At 40.2% G+C, this 23,627-nt stretch overlaps 1 protein-coding gene across 2 annotated transcripts in view; it reads left to right on the forward strand.

The window, feature by feature from the left end:
* The window catches only part of spock1 (SPARC (osteonectin), cwcv and kazal like domains proteoglycan 1), a 182,659-nt gene that overhangs the window by 124,193 nt on the left and 34,839 nt on the right, over positions 1 to 23,627 (forward strand). For both annotated transcript variants that reach the window (XM_028460389.1, XM_028460390.1), the window contains one exon: positions 9,797 to 9,911. In XM_028460389.1, the coding sequence (XP_028316190.1) occupies positions 9,797 to 9,911 (115 nt within the window). The remainder of the gene's footprint in view (positions 1 to 9,796; positions 9,912 to 23,627) is intronic.

Raw genomic sequence — 23,627 nt, forward strand, 5'->3', positions numbered from 1 at the left:
GCTGCCCCCGCGACCCGGAAACGGCTAAGCGGGAGAAGATGGATGGATGGATGGATGGATAGAAACCAGTGCCGACACCAACAGGACGTGACATCATCTGTTACTGAGTAGAGAAAATAAAGTTGAAGAAGTTTTTTTGGTTTGAACATTTTGAAAGTAGTAAAGGGTTGAAGTTGGTGTTATTTAGTCAATTTATCATAGAAAACTACTGAAGCATGTGATCACACACTGATTATGTGGGTTTAATAAAAGATGACGCTATGCTGTAACTCACAATTAAATAATGTGTAATTTTTTTGACTTGTGAGTGTTTGATGAATAGTTTGTTGGAATTTGGCACTAAACAGAATTCAAATGAACAGAGGGAGCAGCTGAGCTGTGTGCCTGGTGCAGGTGAGCAGCGCACACGGAAGATGCGCGCACTGATCACCTCCCGGAAAGCGATACTGTTCATGGAGTTTGTCATCGGGGAGCCTTAGTGCTCTGCCCTGTGACTGTCCCTAAACAGCCTCTCCTGTATATTTAGAGCTTTCTCATTATCAATATCTGGATTCTCAATGAATATGGACATATACCGTGAGGTAAACAGAGGAGATGCACACGCACGTATCCCTATAGACATAGTACGACTGATGGTTTAAACATACGAAGACTGATTAAAATTAAACTCATTAAAAATACGGTACACATGAAACACGTAATAAGACTATTATTCTATCATCATTTGTATTGATTTAAAATCTTAATTAAGCATTTACCATTATATTAATTCATTTCCTTTTAAAATACCGCATTATAGCGGTATTTTAAAAATATAAAAGATGTCTTTTTTACTCTTTTTTTCCTTGTGGAGCTGTTTGTTGAGTGTTTTAAAGCACCATGAAATGACTTTATTCAAAGTGATGGCGTGGCTTCATGAAAGTGTGTCTGCAGCTTAAGCCAAGTCTGCTGCTTAAACCTGGTCAGGAGCAGGTTTGACCCACGGACTGTGTTACTATGGTAACCAAGGCTTAACGGAGCCGGACTCTCATGTTAAACCTGGACTTAACCCTGAGCTGGGTTTGATGAAATACCCCTCTGGTGTGGTGGATCAGGGTAGCACCTCAAAGATGCTGGATAGGGGTTCTCCTTTACCAAACATTGGTGCCCTCGATTTAGAACTAAAGGTATTTTTAAAATGGGGAAAAGTTTACAATAATTTAGATTACACTCTATAACAGCAATTCCAAATGTAAGAAAGCTAGAAGACAATGAAAAACCATAAAACATTCTGGGGCTAAATGTAAATCAGATACATAAAAAATAAAGGGTCCTCATCTGTATCGTCAGATTCGATTATTATGGTTTTATATTTCCAAATGCAGCTGTACAAATGAAAAGTGAAAGCATAAGTAGGTGGTGTGTCACCTGTATTTTTGAGCTGTATAAGGTCTATCATACATAAAAGTTCAAGCCAGTCAGAAAGGATTAATCTTCATCCTGTTGTGGCCTTTTAATGCACTGTAAATAGACTACTGATGCCATACTAATCCTAAACCTTTCTCACATAATGCTCCCATTTCTGCATCAGTCTATTCATGCATCTTCACTACACACTTATCATGTTGTAGGACAGCTGTTTTACTGTAAAAAGTTCAATAAACTTATTAGACATGATTGTGAGAGTAAACTAAACAAAACTCAAACATTCAGAAGAACATTTAGATCTTCATAGAAACAATTTTCAGGGTTTGAATCTGTAGTTTTTTTGCTGTGAGGCAGTGATGCTACCCATAGTGTATGAGCTGCCCCACACACGTTCATAAAAGCACAATATCTCTATAGTTTCCAGTAACACCAACTTCAAAGTTCATTATTTCATACTTTGAGCATGACAGTATGAGACAGTTGTTGAATTCACTGTATGCATCTAATGCAGTTGTGGTGTGTGTGTGTGCATAGTTCCTAATATAGGTTATACACAATAATGCTATGTGGATTTAGTCTTTTTATGAGTTTGAAGACGTTTACTTTGATCTTCAGTCAGATTCAACTTGTTTGTTCTCACCTTGACGTTGCCTTTTTTATTTTGTGTTCTCTGAGCATGAGCTACCAACCACAGTGAATATTGATCTTACCAAACATGTAAAAGCAGATCTGACAACAGCTGCAGTTGGATTTGCAACCAAGCTTTAATGACTCCAAGGATGGATGAAAGGCGCCACCTGAGCTGCTGTGGGCTCCGGAGCGAGGCCCTTAACCTCCAAATGCTTCACACATTGCTGCACAGAAACTACTGAACAGTATTTTTACATGTGTGAGAAATGAGTCTCTGCTAGTTTGTGGACAAATTCCCATTATATGATGAATCTGGCCCAGTGCCCATGGGAGTGATGACCTAAAATATATTGTATTACTTGACGCTGTGCTAGACAGATATCAGCGGTAGTGGCATAACAAAGCAATGGTTAGACCTTTTAACAGGTTTTCTGGGTCCTTGGAGTATAGAGTCTGACCAATATGTGATCTTTAGGAACCATGCCGATACCAATCTGGGGGCTTTAAAAAGCAGATATTTGACGTACCTGCCGATAACCTATATATTATGCTGTTAGCTGTTATATCGGCAGATATATGAAACAAGGCAAGGCAAGGCAAATTTTTTTGTATAGCGCATTTCATACACAAGGCAACTCAATGTGCTTTACATGATCAAAAAGTGCAACAGAAAACATTCAACACCTTAAAATCAATAAGAACATCATTTAAAATCATCAACAAACATTACATCAACAACAGCATGACCAAAAATCTCCCTCTCAATCATATGCAGTAGAGAAAAAAGTGCCTTTAACTCTTGTCTCCATAGATCTCAGAGACCTGCTGGGTTCATACCTGACTAACATCTCACTGATGTATTCTGGACCAAACCCATTCACATATTTATACACCAGCAGCAGAACTTTAAAGTCTATTCAGAGGCTGACTGACCAGTGTAAAGATTTTAAAACTGGATTAATGTGTTCTGACCTCTTTGTTCTGGTTAAGACCCGAGCTGCATCGTTCTGAACCAGCTGTAGCTGGAAAATCGATATACACAGGATATTACTGTACATGAACATAGATTCTTACGACACCCAAAATATGATTCAAGACAAAGAAGCAAAAAAAAAAACTAAATTATAATGTCAAAATAGGGGCCGTAAAGCCACTTATTTAAAAAAAAAAAAAAAAGGCAAATTTGTGAAAATAGATTTCTGGAATACAATGTAAAGAAAAAACTCAAAACATGAAAACATGGATATATTTTAAAAAAGGCAAAATCTAACTAAACAATAAACTTCTCCCAGTGTAATTTTGTAATCATTACTGCTGATTCAACAGTGGCAGCTTATAATGCAGAAAGCACAGCACAGAACCACATCATTTTCAGGCTGCAAAAAAGTAAACCCGCCGTTTACACTAGTGCGTGAATTATCGATCAGTCGGTCTACTGGCCGATGTACATTAATCGGTAATATCTAAAATCAACCTGATTAATGAGCTGCACAAATGAATCAGTCAAGCTCTAAAGTGTATGACACACTGATCACCACCACAGCATAGGGTCACAGTGACCACTGTCATCATGGGTTATGGATGGAGGTGTAGTTTAATCAGTCAAATGAGGTGGCAAACAGTTTCCCTCCATGTCAGGAAATCAATGATGGACTGCTGTTGATTTAAAGTTATTGTCAAGCTTGTTTATCATCTTGCTGTCCTTGAACAAAAATATGTTTACCATAATAATGCTGATTTTTGTTTTATGCCAAACTGATAAATAATGGTAAACAGAAAAGTTACTAAATTGCCCTGCAATGCCTAAGTGGGTCTGAAAATGGATGATGGACTAGATTAAGTGATATCAGATAATGTTATTGGACATTTCATTTATTTACCCATGCCTCTTAATAGTTATATAGAGTATTTCTAATTTGAATGTAGCTATATTTGTTTCAAGCTAAAGGTTTTTTTTTTCTCTAACCATTAGCTCAAACAAACAGGCTTCTGCTGTTGATTTTCCCACTAAGTCACAAAGGTTATGATGAAAACACTTTAATGAGATTCAACTCTTGGTTAATGCATAATAACACGAGAACCATTTCAACATTGGCCAAATAAATCTCATTAAATTGATCCCTAGTTCTACGGACATATGTTTAATTAGCATATTCAGTCCCTCAAAGAACAAAAGTGCGACAAATTGGTTTTGGTGAGGATGTTATTAAATGTGTGCTATTCCAATACACCTACTGTAGTTATGTGATTATAGTGTTTTTGTCCTTCACCTGTTTTAAAGCACACCAGCACGTTTCACAGAATTGACTCTAGGGCCAAATCTACAAGAAGAGGTGTTTTTTTTCTTTTCTCTGGCTCTATAGTTTTCTCAGACTCAATCTGTTGTTCGAATGTGAAAAGCAGTTACGTTTGGTGTTTGAATGAATTGATATTCAACCAGCCCTGTTAAGTCACATTGTTTGTGCAGCTTGATTCCTCCTCGCACTCATCTGGAATGAAGTTATTCTGTTTTTCTTTTGGTTGTTTTTTTGTTGTTGTTATTATTATTGGAAATGAATAAAAGCCAAAGAGAGAATCACATTGAGGGGAAAAAAGAGAGTTGTTGCTGCAGTGCATCTGCATTACAATTGATTGGCTGATTTAACCACCAGTGCTGCTCACTCAAGCCTTAAATAGATGGATTCAACTCTTTTAGCCAGCTATCTAAAGGCTCATCTTCCCTGATGTCTCCTTGTCCTCCTCGTCCTGTAAACCCATCCTTCTCTCTGTCTATAATTTGAAAGAAAAATCATCTTCCTTCATTCTTGACTCAAGTCCAGTGCTTATGGTTGCCTCCATTCATCATTCTTTGTGCTCAGGGTGGTTTGTTGAAAGTGACTAAAGTAGTGAATGATGTCAAAAAGTCATGAATAGGTAAAATGCATTTGTTAACCCACTGAAGAAACATGAACTGTAAAACTGAGAAAATAACCTTCATTCAATGCTGTTTTAGCTCTGTACAATACGTTTATTCTGATATGATGTCATGCATTTCATTGTTGTCTGGTCATTTCATTTTTTGTAGTTTCTCAATGTTTGCTGATAATTATTATTAACTCAGTAACAGTTTGGTGTAGAACAAGTACAAGTATCCATAAAAGCACAAAACTCACTTACAGCAACGTGAATACTTGGAAAATGTAATATCAGTTTTAATGTCCCTAATAAAGAATGACTGTCTCTGCAAATTACACGATATGATTTGGTTGTAATGTTATTAGCTCTGACACTAGAACCTGACAAATTAATCTAATCAGTGGAGCTAATTTTAGATATCTGGGATTAATGGGCATCAAACAATAGCCTGGCTGATGAATCGTTCTGGCTGTAATATGTAACTGATATTTGAACTTATTTGCTGCTTTGTAGTTCTGTTTTCTGTTTTCAGCATTATAAACTGCCACTGTTGAATCTGTAGTAATATTTACAAAACTGTGAGAAGTAACTAGTTCATTGTTTACAGTTACATTTTGCCTTTTTTTGATTTACTCAGGTTGAGTATTTGAGATTATTATTGAATATTTTTTACATTGTATTCCGGATGTTCACAGTGTTAGTAATTTAGTTCAGTCAGGATGACTTTAGTCAAATTGTTTTATATAGCATGCAGTTTAGATTTGGCAGTAAGGCTCTGCACTGGAACCTCTCCACGTAGCTGCGTGGAAAGCCAGAAGCAAAGGGAGCGCCCCCTCGCTCTTCCATGAGCTACATAAGCAGAGAGAGCGGTCAGCCGGACTTTGGATGCTAATACAAGGCTGTGTCTGAATAGTTCCTCCTATCTCCTTTCCTATCCACTTTTCCATAACCCCGTGGATGGCGTCACGGGGTTAAGGAAAGATGTTAGGAGAGGAGTTAGGAAAAGGTGATCACGTTTGTTTTGACAATCCACTAGGTGACGTAATAATTCGAAGACCGCGCCTCCTTTCCTCAGAAAATTTGAACGCTCTTTCACCTTGGCCACCACTTTAACACTTCTGAGGGTTAAAGAACAGTGGATAGGAAAGGAGATAGGAGCGACTATTCGGACGCAGCCCGAGACACTGTTTAATTAGACAGAAGAGGAGGAGCCAGGGTGGGGGTGCGTTGTGGATGAAGTGTGTGGAAGTAGGCGTATTGCAGTGGTTTAAATATAGCACTGAGGCTAACTCTACCCAATGGGAAGCATGGAACCTGGTCAGCTGGATGATTAACTGGGGATGGATGCAGTCCATTTTAACAGCTACTGGCTGATGAATGGGCTGGGCTAGCTTAAACTAGCGATGCTCAATTTCCTTATTTTACTTTGGTAGTGTTTTGCTTCTTTGTCTTGTTAATCAAATTTTGGGTATTATAACAATCTGTGTTCATGTACAGTGTATATCAATGTTCTTATTCCATATTCGACTAATATATTGAATATACACAGATATGTGTGTGTTTGTGTGTTTGTGTGTGGTTTTATCATCACTTTCTAGTCCTTTCATTCCTCTTTCTTTTCCTCTTAGAAGCAAACACCATTTTTCAGCCAAGTGAAATAAAAAAGAGTGCTCCAGCTCTGATAGATGGAGGTTAGGATAAGTCCAAATCAACAGGCAGTGACAGACAGCTATCAGGACCGATGTTGACATGTCATCTCTCTGCAGTCTGGAGTACACGGCTTTGGAATTTGTTTTTGCAAGTTGTGTTTCACAGGTTGTGAGAAATAATGTGTGGCTCATATATATGATGAATGTGTCCAGTGTGCGATGATTTGTTATACCTGAAACTATCTCTAGTGCTCCAATTGTAAGTGTTTGGTTTGCTCCTTCTCCTCAAAGATAAAGGGAGCAGTAGCCTCTGGCTGCTCCCCGTATATATCTACACACACTTGTCCACAATCTGCTGTTGCTCTATTCATTCTCACTGATGATTGGTGAGATTAGTTTGTTATCAGAAGAGAGTGAAGAAGTAGCACCAGTCTGGTGGTGATTTAATGCAGATCATGAGGGTAACCAGCAGCGCATTGTGTGATAAGTCAGAGAAGAGATTATGTTCATAACACACACCAGCTGCGACTCAAACACAACCCATTAAATCAACTGATGGAAATAAGGCCATTGGTGTTTTATGAATTATTATGTGTAGCACGCTGCTTTGATCATTTGACTGCACGTGATCACCTTAACGTTCCAAATCTTTTCTGGGTTTGCTCATCATACTGATAGCTTTCATTTCATGTTTTATCTCATAGTATTCTCTCCATCTTTGTACTCCCTGTTTTCAGAGGGAAAAGTAATGGATTACAAGTACTCACGTTACTGTAATTGAGTTGCTTTTATGGGTACTCATACTTTTTTGAGTATATTTCTAAATCGGTAATTTTACTTGTACTTAAGTACTTTTTAAAAGAAGTAAATCAATTTGTTACACTTCTACACCCAACCATTACTGAGCAAATTATTATTTTTTGTAAATACATTTCTCATTTCCATTTCATGGTATCTTGATTAACTTTTGAACATAATTCATATGTTCTTAGTCGTGCCGTTTCTGATCAATGCCCAGCCACTTTCTATGGTTCAGTTTGTGGTTTCTACCTATTATTTCTACCTAGCACATTTGGCAAGTTTTAGAGTTCATAAATCTAGCATGCGTTAGAGCAGGGCTGGGGGACTCCACTGCTCGAGGGCCGAATTCCTGTAACTTTTAGATGTCTCCCTGCTCCAACACACCAGGAAAAACCAATGTGTTGACATCAAGCTATGCGTAAGCATGATAACGAGCTATTCATTTGTTTCAGGTGTGTTGGAGCAGGAACACATCTATAGGTCTCAGGATTCCAGCCCTGGTGGACTGGAGTCCCCCACCCCTGTGTTAGAGCCTGAGAATGTTTTTTTTTTTCTATTTTGAATTTAATTCTTTGGTGTTATTTTATTATTAAAAAATAATTGTACATTTTGACAAACCTTTTGTTTTATACAGATGCCTGTCAGGTTATGTTTACTTTTGTTGTCTGTGGCCCCTGTGGTCCTCTTTTTCTGTCATTAAAATGGACTCTGGTTTTCAATGTTATGCCTGCCTGTTGGAGGCACAAGGAAACCAGGGAGCAGGTACAAAACAAGGGTAACATAGACAACGAACCAGCAATCACCAAACACTCAGTGATGGAAGCTTGATTGGGAACGGACCACGGTGCGACCGTGGCTCAGGTGGTAGAGGGTCGTCTTCTGATCGAGAGGTTGGGGGTTCGATCCCAGTACCTGACTATGTGTCGAAGTGTCCTTGGGCAAGACACTGAACCCTAAGTTGCTCCCAGTGGTTGACGAGCGCCTTGCATGGCAGTCCTGTCCCATTGGTGTATGAATGTGAGAATGATTGGGTGAATGAGCTGATATGTAAAGCGCTTTGAGACTGCTTCAGTGTGGTGATAAAGCGCTATATAAATCTAGTCCATTTACCACACCTGGGTGCAAAACATGAGACCGCTAATCCCTCACAATCCAAACACACTGACATCACTGGGAGGTGGAGACACGAGCAGGAAAACCTGGAAACACAAAGACCGCGTCCGAATAGTCCCTCCTATCTCATTTCCTATCCACTTTTCCATAACCCCGTGGTTGACTTAGGGAAAGGTGATCACGTTTGTTTTGACAATCAGACGTACTTCAACTAGGTGATGTAATAATCCTACGGCCGTGCTTCCTTTCCTCAGAAAATTTGAACGCTCTTTTGTCATTGGCCACCACTTAAACACTTTCAGGAGTAAAAGAACAGTGCATAGGAAAGGAGATAGGAGGGACTATTTGGACGCAGCCAGAGACAAGAGATAACATATGAAATTAGAACTATAATGGAAACTAAGGAGAACCAACAAAGACTTACAGGACAAAAAGAGGACCACAAAGGCTACAAACAACTAAAACTAAAGAGAACCTGACAATGCCATTGTTGAAAGTAAATTAAGTTCCAATTGTGCAAGTATTGGTCTCTTCTTTTTTAAGTTTATACATGAGATGTTTACTGTATGCAAGGGAATGTGGCAAGATATATTACCAACAATAAACGTGGGAGGTGAATGTAACAAGTAACTTTTACTTTGAGTACTATTTAATTTAACTGCTTTTTACTTGTACTTGAGTATTTTCTGTATGACTTACTTGTACTTCTACTTGAGTATGATATATCAGTACTTTATACACCTCTACCTGTTTCCAGATCATGTTATTGACAGCCTCTCTATAACCATAGTCTACAGAGACTGACATGGCGCCATCTCACACTCTATTTGTGATAAAAGCTTTCGTCTTTGGATTTTTACTGCCACTGTCATTTTCACCTCCTCCACCTCCACTTTTTCCTTTCTGAGTAAGTCGAGGAAGTGGGTTTGTGCTGTTAGCCTGGTGTAAAATGACACAGTGGTCAGTCAATGAGCTGCTTTGATCTTTTGTCATCTTGGACACCAGCCAGGCAGAGCGATAATGTCTCACTGGAGATTGATTTGGAAGAAGATAGGGTCGACACTTGGATAGAAAAGTGCTCATTAGGCAGCTCACAATGCAGAAAAACTCTGTTTACTTCACAGTTTTTCTCATTCAGCCTCTGTTCTTCTTTTCAACAGCTCATTATATTTCCTCCTCTCTCAGTTAGAACAACATTAGTGCTACAAGCAGCATAATCATATTAAACACTCATTCTTTTGGGTTTTTTTTTCCCTCTTCAAATTGTCAAAAGCTAATTTCTGTTCCTGTTGTCGCTTCAGGCCCAGACACCACCAAGGACCCCTGTCTGAAGGTGCGCTGTCCTTCACACAAAGTTTGTGTGAGTCATGACTACCAGACTGCCATCTGCAGCGCGCACAAGCAACCAACTCACAGGTATGAGGCACCAGATATTCAACCACTGGTCTTTGATTGCATTACTTCATTTTCTTATTACAAATATTAAAACACAATTATGGATAGATCAAAATTTGTTTTTATATTGTAAGAATAATACATGATAGGCAGAGGTGGACTCGGACCAAAATTCATCCCTTGCATTTTGTGTCCAGACCAGCCCACTACATTGTCAGCGACAACATGTAGAAGCTGTTATTAGGTCAGGGATGCTCAACATGTGGCTCTTTATGTCTTAATTTTAATTATTATTCCCCCAGAAAATCGTAAAAGGGGGAAACTTTAACCCTTTTTTACCTTTTTCCTTTGGCCATTTTGCAACATCCTTTGTCCCATTTCAGCCCCTTTTCAAAACTTTTTTCAGACTTTAGCTACCATTTGCCAATAAGTATTTTTTCTTACTGTTTTTTGTCCTTTTTTGCAAGTTCTTTTTGACACTTTTATTCTATTTTTGTCCTTTCTTTTTGTTGACCACTTTTTATCCCAATAAGCTAACTTTTTCCCAATACCACTTTTTCCTTTTTTCCTTACATTTTGTTACTTTTTGTTCCACATTTTGGCCATGTTTCACTATTGTTTGGCACATTTTCACCATTTAAGCTTCCCTTTGCATTACATACTCCCTGGTACCTCTTTAGTCGCCAATTTTTTGCCCACTCTTGATGGCTTTTGGCCCATTTTAGTCACTTTTCACACTTTTCATGCCATGTTTTTTGCAACTTTTGGACCTACTGGCCCATTTTGGGTCGACGGCTCATCGGGTCGATGCCTGGTATGCCAGATGGCCACCCTGGGTGATAGGTAATCGTTAGAAATATAACTAAATTGTACCTAAAGCAATGGTCAGGGCCAGGCATTTCTAGACAATTCTGAGCAACAAGAAGAGAGTAGGAAGATGATGAAAAAAAAAATAACACAAATTTTACATCAATTGAGGCTTGAACATGATTTTTAAAACTTTTTCTTGCTCATTATAGAAATTCTGCAGCTGCAATGATTAGTCAACAAATTAATAAGTGAAACATAATTAATCCACAACTTTTTCATGATGAAACAGCCTCTTCTATGTCACTGAGCTAATTGGCATGTGGAAATGCCACATGTAGCTTCACTAATTAACTAATCCAGTCACCTGTGACATCCGCTGGTCGTGTTTAAAGGCAGATTTCAAACGGCTGTCAAAAATTCAGTTATTAAAGAATCATCCACTGTTTTTACAGATGTGGCCTAAAATCTTTGAAATGTCTTTAGTAGAAGATCTATGCCTCACAACACGCGTTATGTTGCACCATATTCATTTTATTAACTTTTAAAAATGGGACTACTTTTCCATTTTAAAATTTGTATATGGCAAACATGAAATTGTGTGATTTATTACCGCAAGCACCCATTTGCCTTTATCCCATTGTTTCCTGTTGCAGTGAAGCAATCAGCCTGCTTTTTAAGTCATTTAGCAGCTTTTTTGATCAAAATGTCAATTTGTGCTGCTTTTGTTTGCTGTAGATAATCAGGAAAAGTTAAAGATGTTGATGTAACCCTCTTTTGTTTATGGAAAGAGGATGAAAACAGTTGTGTTCCAAAAATAATCTATGAGCGCAGGGGGTGACAGTTCCAACTCTGCGGTTTGGTAGTAGACAATGAAGCAGAGAAGAAGAGCTCAGTGTGCGGCTGACACGCTCTTGTAGCTGAAGTTATGTAATCATGGACGATTAAAGATGCACAAACCCTGAGGATAGAAGTCCTTTTTGGTGGGAGTCCTTCAACAGTCCATGATGTAGTCACTAAACTGCTAAATGATCTAAAAAGCAGGATGAATGCTTCACTCCAATTGAAGACAATGGGATGTTTTCAGGCAAATGGGTGTGTGTGGCATCATCAGTCATGTGATTTCTAGACGTGATGTCAAGATGGCAGAATACAGGTTAGTAAAGTATTCCCGTTTTCTAAAAGTTAATAAAAAAGTAAGATGTGCAAAAATAATGTGTTTTGTTAGGCATAGATATAATCTAGTCTAATAAGTATATTTCAAAGATTTTAGGCCACATTTGTAAAATGGAGGATCCCTGGAGGATCCCTAAGTCAAAATCCAAAAATACACAGAACGCATCTAGAAAGCATGGAGGTGTTAATAATAATATGCTCAAAATGCCATTTTTGAATCAGTTGTTAGAATGAGAGCAAAATGTAAAATGCTGTAAAAAATTAAGTTTTTAAGAATTCTAATATTTGTATCAGAGTCTCTAAATTGCCCGTAGAAGTGAATGGGAGCATGAGTTGTTGTCTGTCTGTCTGTGTGTATGTTGTCCTACGATGGACTGGCCCTGCCAATAGTGTCCCCATGTAGCGCCCATTGATAGCTGGGATAGGCATGACCCTGAAAAGGAGCAAGCGGGTTGGAAAATGATTGGATCAGAATTCCTTTATTAATCCCAGGGACATTGCTTATGAATGGATGGATGGATGTTGGATAGATGGATGGATGGACGTTGCTAAAAGAACTTAATTGTATGTCCTGAATGTGCGAAGGCTTGTCCATGTGGTCTAATCCATTGGATGATTTATTGTAGCTCAAACTAAAGGGTTTAAGACACTGAAATAAGTAAGCATTTACTAATTTTTGCAGTATTTTGTGAATAGTGCCATCAATTAAGGACGTCCCGATCAGGTTGTTTTGCCTCCGAGTCCTTTGATTTTGAGTAGTGGCTGATCCAATACTTTTATAATACATTAAAAAGATAAAGAAGAGCCAAGACACAGATCCAGGATGTCCCTTATTTTTTTATTTTATTCATCTTATTTTAACATGTAACCCTAAACAGAGCACTTTTGTGATGTAGCTTGAACAATCAAGCAATAAATAAAATAAATCCTTGTGCAAGGGTAAATAATATTAAATAAAAATGTCTAATAAAAAAAATGTATAGTGCCTCATCAAAATTCCTGACAGGCATGTAAACAAATAAGAAAATAAAAGTGCCACAGTGCTGTTAAGTAAGGCCAGTAATGTGCTGCTTTTAGGAACTGCACTCTTAATGCTTAGTCTCCTCCTTTTGTTTCACAGAATGTGAAATGCTTTTTCTTGATGAAAACTAGTGGTGCAACGGATCAAAAAACTCATGGTTCGGATCATATCACGGTTTTGAGTCACGGATCGGATCATTTTTCGGATCAGCAAAAGAAAAATACCATACAAATAACTTTGCTCTCCATTTATTTTGTAGAACACTTAGTGCAACATTTTTCTGCTCATTAAATACAAACAACATTTAACTTGAGGTATCAATCCAATGCTTAAATAAAAAAAATGGAATCATATAAAAACAAATTAAAGTGCAATATAAGGCATGCCACCTTCATCCTTTAAATAGGTAAGTGTATGAGAAAAAAAAATTAAGACATGACACATTTTTTTCAACATGGAGAATGAATTAAAAACCATCCTCTGTCCACATCATCAAAAAAGAATGAAAAAAGAAAAGAAAGCACATCTGAGTTTATAATTTCAAATTGTTGCAATAGTCAAGGATGGCCAACTGGACAAGAATCGATATTTATTTAGTAAAAGCCTTCAAAGACGTGGATGGACGGAGGCATAAACATGACGACATTCACACGGACTTATTACGCACACACGCACAGAGCTGTTTCTTTCTCTCTCTCTCCCTCCTTCCCTGTGTGTGCGTGTCTCTCTTCAACTCTCACGCAATCACACACAGATACATGACCAGGAGTGTGAACCGCACATGCGCGGGTACGCGTACATACACACACACAGGTGTCGCAAACGGAACAGGCTTCATCGAGGCATTACTAATGATGCGTGGATCATTATAGAAAGTTTTTTTTTTTTCCGTCAACCAATCCGCAGATCACGTGGGTGCTGAACCGTGGAGAGAAAACCTGTGCGGATCACGGATCAATTATGATCCGTTGCAGAAAAGAAAACCAACATATTTAACTTGTTAGGTTTGAGTCTGTTTCTGTTCTCATCAAGGATATTGCTACAGCATTAAAAAGTCTGTCACTGTCCACAGAGCTGCAAGGGGCAGAGGGATACTGGGTTGCAACAGCAGCCATGGAGGGAAACTGATTAGCATGTAATTTCCAGTTCTTAGGTGGATCGCTTTTCTTAGGGGTCGTTTGCTCTGAGAGGTACGTCTGCACCTGAGCTTCTGCTGATGTGGTTCTCACGGACTGGGCCTGTGACTGCCTCTCTTATAAGATACCCTCAAAGGTGCCGTCCAGGCTGCTGCATGCTTCATGCCGTGGTGCCTTGCTCACTGGCTCTGCTGCAGCCCCTGTTTCCTCTGCACTGGGGGCTCTCCACCCCTCTGTCTTTGCCACCTCCTGGATGAGGTGTTCCTTTGCAAGCAACATGTTTGATGACTTGGTGAAGAAGCTAAAAACAGATTAAAGTAACACACAATTCAAATCAGTAAGATAAAAGACACCACATAGCACAGCTCTTCAGTTAGGTAACTGCCTACACATGTACTCAATTAATAAACAATAAAAAAATCCAACCATACAACCAAATCTAATTTAAAAAGGAATCAATTAAAAAAAATTATAGACTTTATATAAACATGATGGACAAAAGGTGCAATTGTACTATACTTGCCTATCTTTGTATCTGGGATCTAGAAGAGTGGCAATGTAGAAGAGCTAAATAAAGTGCGCAAGACTCAATAATAATATACAAGTACATAAAATAATGTTATGAGAGGAATCTCACCTGCATGTCCTGCTGTAGGTGCTTGATATCCATATTTAGATCCATCTGGATGTCTTGAAGTCGAGAATAGGCCAGCAGAGAGTGCTTAAAGTGGCCTATAATCTTCCTTTCATTAGCCAGGGTGTTAGACACGCTGCGCTGGGAAAGAAGGCCCCCTATGCACGAGGAGTTGACATGAATGCACAACACAGCCCACACTTCGCACTCCCATATCCCTCATGGCTTTCCTCATATTTGCAGCATTGTCACGCAAAATTACATGGACCTGTTCCTTGTTAATTCCCCAGTTTTCCAACAGCTTTTCCATTGACTGTTGGATGCGATCTGCGGTGTGAGATCCGCGAAATTCCTGGGCATTCAGGGTTGCACGGCGTAAAACAAAACTTGAGTCGCTTCCGTGTTCTCCTCCTGTTGTCGGCATTCACCCAATAATGTCACTGCAGCAAAGTGATGCCACATTTTGCTTTTTAATATGTTGTGGAGAGGTCTCACTCTGTACCACAGCCACATCACTATAGATCTCATAAAAAGTAATGAGATTAAATGTACTGTATATATCCGAGTTCTGATCGGGAAGTAACGTCCGATTCCGATTGAGTCTGAAACCACGTGATCAGGCCCGATTTGATCGGATCAGGACATCCTTACCATCAATGTTTGTGGCCACCCTGCATTAAATCGGTGTGTGCTTCAAAAACAATGTTTAGAGTCTGGTTGATCTCGAACAGCAAAGCCAAAACTGATCACAATGTGTTTCTCTATGTTTACTTTTATTAGAAACCCAGAGATATTCAGCATTAGCCATATGTATCCTCACCACCAATTAATTATACTCATAAGGATCGCTCTGTACCTACCTAATTTGTTTGTGTCTTCAACCGTTACCAATTCAAAGGCTTTTCAATTTTTCAGCTCAAGAAGCATTTCTTAACCAAAATGTGCTGTCATTGTTTTTCATCTTTTTTCAGTATAATTGATTTCCTCAAGTCATTAGTTCCTAAAATTAACAGTTTCAATACATTTATTTCAAAAGATTACAAGTCCAATTTGCTCCTTAATATGACAAATGATTTCTGTATTTACTTACAAGTTAAGTAGTGTTTACATCTATTTATTCATTTTCACCATTCTTTACCGTCCTAGATCATCATCATTTCAAGACTGGAGTCTTTGAGAGAGAGAGAGAGATTTTATTTTTTCAAAAAAACTTTATTTACTTCTCAAAGAGAAGTTAAATCACTGTCTCAAAAAGCCGCAAACAAGTAAAAATCTAAATTGTACCACCAGTTGTCTCCCCTTCCCAACAGAGCACAGAGCCCCCCCAACAGCCCACACAGGAGTGATGGTCTGTACATTATTTATCATATCATAAAAGACAAAGTCTACCCTCAGTTTGGCCTTCACAAGTCCCTTCAGAACCATTAAAGGATCCACACACCCAGAGTCCTTTACTTGGTTCTTGCTGCTCAGCCAAATCGCTAACTTAGCAGAATCTGACAGAAAGTTTAATCAGCATGTGGGTGGCCTTTTTGTTGGCTAAGTACTTTGGGCCAAAAATGAACAAAACAAAGGAAAAGACCTCCCCAAGAGCCCAGAACCATTTAATTAATAACAAAAAAAAAGAGGAGCGAGACGTGAACACTGGACAAACAAATGTGTGAGGGTCTCACCCACACTGCTCCCCCAACCCAGGATCAATGTGCGCATTATATCCATTTGTTGCTATAGCTCCCTGTACGACCCTCCACTGGAGGTCAGCTATCCATTTTTCAACAGGCGGCTTGTACAGGGACCCCCAGCAGCCCTTTGGGGAAGCATCTGGGCCAAACAACTCAGTCCACCTTGACAGAGACTGGACATTTAGGACCTTCAATCACACCTGATAGATGGCCTTCTTCTCCACATCTTCAAAGCTCTCCAGGTGAAAGGTTGTGAGGGACGGCAGCTGACCTCCCCCTCTTGCCAGTCTCCCACAGCAGAAGAGACAGACAAAAAAAGAGAATTAGCTGTACTCAGCCCACTGGTCACACAGAGTCTAGTTCCTCACCAAGGTGCTCTGATGGTGTGACACAGACTTCCTCCAGTACTCTGTGGATCAGTCTCACTGAGGTGATCTTAGTCCTCTGTCTCAGTGTGTCCACATCCTGCGTTTCTCAGGCTGACCCTTAGACTGGCAGACTGCAGGGTTTGGGTCCTTAAACAGCCACATTCCCGGAGACTCCGCTGTGATCTGAGATATCTGCAGGGCCCTCCTGGCCTGCAGTACAGAGCTGTAAAAAGAGGCTTGTCCACTGAGGTTCATGTCCTCAGACCTCCGCAGAAAGAGCTGTCAGTCATAGTCCCATTGTCCAGCCTTCCTAAGCAGCAGGGGAGCCGTGTCCAGCCAGCTGGGGCTACAGTCATACAACAGGCTTGGCTGCCCTGATCTAGTGGCAACCAGAACAGAGGTAGTCCACGATGGTCCTCTGGATTTCTTCCACCAGACTCCTTGGTAGAGTGGAGGCGACCAAGCTATTAGCAACATGAACTCTTCCCCTATACGACAACTGGGCTAGCAGATGTTTACGCTTAGGCAACTGAGCGCACACTTTCTCCTATGCTCCCTCTCAGTTCTGTTTTTGAAAGCCCTCAGTGCCCTACAAAACCCCAACACTTTTAACCCCTCCCTTCCCCACTCAAGGCCATCGGGCAGACCGAGCACAGCCTCTTCCCTCCACTGTCCAAGCAACAATGCCTCACTCTTGGCCCAGTTCACCCGTGCAAATGTTCCCTTCTCGAAAAGTTGTTTATTCCAGAGACACCGAACATCCCCCTGGCTGGAGACAACACATTGACATCGTACGCATAAATCGAGATTGTTGGGGGACGCTCAATGACGCAGGACCAAGGCAAAAGGAGCAGGGAGAGCACTGCCCTCTGACAGGACACAGGCAGAGATCCTGTGAGCAGACACTTTAAAAAGAATCAGCTCCAACAATGTTCCAGAACTTTTTTAAAAAGTCAGCAGATAGCCCATCAATTCCGGGTGCTCTGCCCAATGCCATCTGACCCACGGCAGCCGTTAACTTATCCAGAGTCAGCTCACAGTCCAGAGTAGCTCATTCCTCAGAGCTGAGCTGAGGAAGGCCCTCCAGAAGCTCCCGCCGACACTCCATGTCACAGGTTTCTGACCCAAAGAGGTCAGCATAGAAACCCATGGCGTGACCCCTCATCTCAGCTGGGTCCGTCCTCACTCTACCCCCTGGAAGCTTGAGGCAGGACATCAGCTTCCTCTGAGCCACAGACCTCTCCACATTAGGAAATAAGGAGCTTGGAGCATTCATGTCCTTCAACTGGAGGAAGCGTGACCTGACCAGGGCTCCTTTCACCCTCTCCTGCAGGAAGGTACTCAGCTTCATTTTTTCTCCTGCAGCCGAGGACCATCAGTGGGATCTGAACTCTGATGTAACCCCTCCTCAATGTCTTTGATTTTTTTCTCGGGGGCTTTTACTGCACCTTTCAAACATGCAGAAGAGTGAGAGGAGTACTGCTGGCAGAACACTCGGATCTGAGCCTTCCCGAAATGCGTTGGGGCTGAGGGTTTTGGAGACATGGAACAGGTCCAGTCTGGCTGCATGGACTGTGTTGTTATTGATCCTGATCCAAATGTACTGTCTGTTTTGTGAATTTTTTACCCTAAATGTGTCCAACAGATTGAAGTGAGAGATGACAGAGCAGAGTGAGCGGGATGACTGTGGGTGTGGTTCCTCTCCTATCCTGTCTACAGTGAAGTCTAGTGCCGTTATACCCCCTTCCGATGACAATCAGGTCCTGATGGTAGACCATCAGCTCACTCTTTAACAGAGCGTAAAAAGCGATTCTTTCAGCCCCAACATTAGGAGCATACACATTAACAAAACAGAACACAGAGTCGTCTATCTGAGCCCAGACCAGCAGCAGCCTGCCCAGAACCACCTCCCTGCAGGACAATACATTAACATTAAAGCTGATCTGTTTAGGTATGATTCTATTGAAATGCAGAAAAATACCTAACTTTTCTTTTACTATGGTCTACTGCCAGTGGTCATTCATATACATTAATGTATATAAGTCCCTCCTTCGTCCTATAGACTCCTATACAAATGGAAAAGATTGCCAAGTGCGAACAGCCAATAGGCTTCGACCTCCTGTTTTTGAGACTGTCAATAAAATGAATGCGGAACTGTGCACGAAAACAAGGCCACGCGTCACAACAGCAAACAGATAAATATGATTTTGGCTGTTACCTGACCCATAGACCTATATCAATGCGACCCGATGCAACCTCGTTATGTTCCGTGATGCGCGTGCAGAAAAATAGAGGCGTGGCTTCTGGTAGATTGGGAGCGGGAGTGGGAGGAAGTGAGGCTGTTTAGGGCGGGATAGCAGCTTTAACAGAGGCCTAAAGAGCACAGCTACACCTGCACTGAGATTTGTACCATGACTTACTGTAGGTGATACAAGCCCTCCCATCATAAAGCCCAGTCTGTGTCATCAGACTGACCAGTGTGTGTCTTCTGCAGAAACAACACATCCAGCATCTTCTGATGACAGACCACAGATATGAGCGCTCTCTTCTGTCCGCCCCGCCCACCATTTCTGTTTAAAGACCCTACTTTAAGGCTCTGCATGAGGAGGGCTGAGAACAGAAACAGACAACAAAGAACAGATAAAGGACAGCGTGAAGGAGGAGACACCCTGTGATGCATGATCATTATACCTTTTTAGATTTCTTAAAATTTTACTGCTGCTCTTTCTCAGTGCAGTCAGTTGCTTTTTGAGATGAAAACGTTTCTTTTCATCTAAAAGGTCAAAACCCACCTGTTTTTTCAGAGTGTTGATGGATGTGATGAACTCCTCCGTATCACTGAAATAATTGCTCACTTTTACAGACTTTTTGGTAAATGATGAGTCCATGAACTGATTGATTTCATGCAGGGAGTACAGATCAGTGCTTGGGTTGGAGGCTTCACCAATAGAGACAATATCTGATTCATAATCCTCCTCCATGTCCTCTCCCTCACATGAGGCCTGACTGCTCATAACAGTATCTTTAATACATTCTCTCTTACCTGTACCACTAGAGGAAGCTTCTTCCTCATCATCCACCCCAGTCTTTGCTTTTCTTTTTACAGCTGCAGACTGAGAGCTAATCAGATTTATTGCAGCTTCAGAGCCTTGCTGCGTCTCAGGCTCAGCCTGTGTGTCCCTCTCTGGGTCTACATCTTCACTAACTGACCTCACATTATAAGAAACAACAACTGGAGGTGCATTACATACCTCTAAAAAACCAACATCAGGCGCTTCAGCCACGAACACAGCAGCAGGTGCACCAGCCGCATAAGATGCACCAGGCATGGACCCTGCAGCAGACGCACCGCTGGCCGCGGATCCTCCGAAGGCAGAGCCAGCAGCAGCATCGGCGGCATCATCTGACCTGAGCTGGCGTACACTATGTATGAGCCATCCCCATGTTTCACTCTGAAGGACACCTCCAGAGTTTGTGAGGGAGAGTCTAAAAACATGAGCACCTGTCTCCTCAGAGACTGAACATGCTTCAGTTTAGGATCTTTACATCCTAAACTAACTGATTTAAAACCACGAGCAAACTTCCCAAACCGACGGAGCTTGTTCTCTAACAGCTCATTCGGTATGATGGACGGGACAACAGATACGGTAATCCACGTTGAGGGAACAGAGAGCGGAGACACCTGAACAAACAAATGATAAACACACTCCTCTCAATCAGCTGGTGCACCTGAGGCTCCATTTTTAAAAACACCACTACAGCTTTATTCATCCTGGATGCCTGATAGTCGGAAGCGTCCGGAAAACAACGGTAGAACCCGCTCTCGATCTGTCAACAGTCAACAATCTTACCCGATCATGCAGGGAAAACGGAGGAAACCAGGTGAAACCAGAAACCAAACTCCACGCCACTCTCACTTCCACCACCTCACTCACACTCACCCACTCTGGAAGCGAGAGAGAGAGACCTATCAGACACACATATACTGTATAAATACGTAAAGTTGCAGACACAGTTATTGATTTATTGTTTTAAAACATACTCATCAAAGTATAAACAATAATAACACCGAAGCATGTTTAAAATGATGTTTTATTCCCCCCCATTTTATTCAAAATCAAGTCAACATTAATACATTAGATCAAGTTGGATAATTTCAGATCTTGCTGCAGAAAATAGAGATGAATTATTGGTACATTGCAGTTGTTAGTACTAAAGCATAATGAGGATGAACCTGAACTCTCGTACATTGTGTTTTCTGTGAACACTTGTAAATGCTATTCACAGTTTGAAAGTGTCCTAAATGTTTTTATTTTACATCCATTATCAGTGAAAAACTGTTAAGCTGAATAGCTTTTTTTCTTCCTAAATGGTTGTCTTTACAAAAGCCTAAGCACAATCTTTCCCCGTCTATTTTAGTTGATGTAGTTCCCCACAGAGCCGGCCTCCGCCATCAAGTGATAATGTTTAACTGTTCGCTTAAGCATCTACATTAGCAGCAAGTTGTAATTCAGAAACCATTATAGATTCTTGCAGTGTTAATTTGTGCGTACCTCCGTCCTGCTGCGCTGGGGCTGTAGTACATTCAAATCAGAAACTTTTTGGATTAAAGCAGCATGGAAACTCACAGCAGGAAGTGCAGGATGGAAGGAAGAGAGAGTTTGCTTATTAGAATATACTTCACATCACACAGATGTTTTAAGCTAAATCTTTAGAGCGTCCAATTCCCCCAACAGAAGAAAGTAAAAATGACAGAAAACATGAGTCATCATCAACTAATTCAGTTGGAGATATCTCACAAAATTCTGCAAGGACTGATATCTTTCATTAGTTGCTTGTATATTGTCCATGCCTTACATACTTGTATTCTGTATGTGTTTAATGCAAAGTAGGGCGCAATAATGTTGAAATTGCTTGTTTTCAATAGTTACACTTCAAAAGAGAGCAAAATACTATATACATATAGCTATTTAGATCATACAAACCCAATGTTTTATAATTTATTTATTTATTTATTGGAGGATATGCCCCTTGAGATGGAACATCTCGTTTTCGAGGTCAAAGTTACTCAAATTTGCAAATGTAGTTGTTTTTCAAACTCTTCAAGTTGTATTTGAGGTCAAGAATATATATTATTACCCATCAAAATCATATAAACATATGACAAAATGAATTTATTAACAGCAGCAATGGCTGGAAAACAGGATGCTGAAAATTGATGTAACTGTAATGTTTGAAAAGGGGTGGGACTAATAAGTTTATACTTCCACCCACTCCCTTTCAAACACAAAAAGTATGTATGCAGTAATATATGTAATTGTTTTGTTTTTGTTTGTTTGTTTCTGGAGGGAAGCCAAGTGTATCAAATCTTTTGTTTATTGTATTATTGCTTTTGTTTGAAATAAAGCAGTATATCAATTAAAACGTTTGTCAGCAGTACAATTACCCACATATGAGGCTGATGTTAAACCGCATAGCAAAATATTTTCAATGCTTAAAACAATGCAGTTATAAAGCTTTAACAAATAACTTCTATTTCAAAAGTTTAAGTATATTTGAGTTTTCAGCAACAGTTTGAACACAGGTAGGGACTAGTGAGCTCAGGAAGTGTGAGGAAAAACGCAGGAAGTGAAAACACAGCAACATGGAAACAGGAACCAATCTCATACTATTTCTGGACTGTGTGCTTTTCTGCATTTACTGATATTTCTTTGTTTTCAATTCAACTTTATTTATACAGCACAAAATACAGCAGTCATCTCAAAGTGCTTAACAAAATAAAATGTATAGTAAGAAAGAAAGAACACAACAAGATCCACATGAACGAGCATTTCGCGACAGTGGGAAGAAAACACTCCTTTATTATTTATTATCAATTTACATAATGACACTTTCTATCAGGAGCCACTGGGGGTTCTGTCCAGTACACAGGGTTAAACCACAAACATTATGAAAAAACAACTTGTCATAACTGTCAGTGTTGTTTTAAAAATTTTACGCAATCTCAAATATTTATATGGTGCTGTGTTGCTTTTATTGTATTTTTAAAGATGTTTCTCATACTGGTGCTTCTGGAAGGGAATGATAGGATGCGTTTGTGTGTGCGTGCGTCATTTCATTTTTAATGCATAAAAGTTATGTGTCGCGCTGTCAGGTGGGTGGCTCAGTGACACACTTGTTACCATCTGTCAGGGAGGTGAGCTTGGAAGTGGAGAGAGAACCCAGGCAGCAGACGCTGGTAACATTGAAAATACCATTCCATATTTAATACAACCCAAAATCCAAACATAGTCCATGAAAGTAAACATCCTTACTGGGAAATCCAACAGCACAGAGATAAAATCCTTAGAAACATGAAGAGTTGAACAACAGTAATCCACCAGCAGCCACACTATGACCAAGCACTACTTAAATAGTACAGTTGAGGTAAACAGGAGATGAGCTTTACCAAAAAAATCTACACAATCACTTTGCACACACACAAGATCGGGTGCCAAACACAAGAAGGGACTATAACACAAGACCAGACAAAGAAGCTAGAAGAAAAAAGGTTAACAACATAAGAACTAAGAATAAAGGACAAAACATGAACTGACGCAGAACAAAACCCTAACCTAAAAACAACCTGACCAGGACCTGAACCCCCAACCTTTATATATAAGACTAAATCCATACCTTGTATGCCACAGAATAAACACAACATATTCATAAAAGTCAAACACACAAACATCAAGAAGATGGCGCCGCGGATGGTCGCCTCGGTACTGCGCTCTCTCGTAGTTGTTGTGTTTTTCTTTATTTTTGTAGTTTATTGCTCCCCTTCTCTGGTCTCTTTCACCAGAGAAGAGCTATTACAAGTTGGACAGTCCTCTGCTGATCTTTTTTCACCGGTTCTCATTGAACCAGAAAGTTA

This window comes from Gouania willdenowi, chromosome 10 (genome assembly GCF_900634775.1).
Source record: "Gouania willdenowi chromosome 10, fGouWil2.1, whole genome shotgun sequence".
NCBI classification, from domain to species: domain Eukaryota; kingdom Metazoa; phylum Chordata; class Actinopteri; order Blenniiformes; family Gobiesocidae; genus Gouania; species Gouania willdenowi.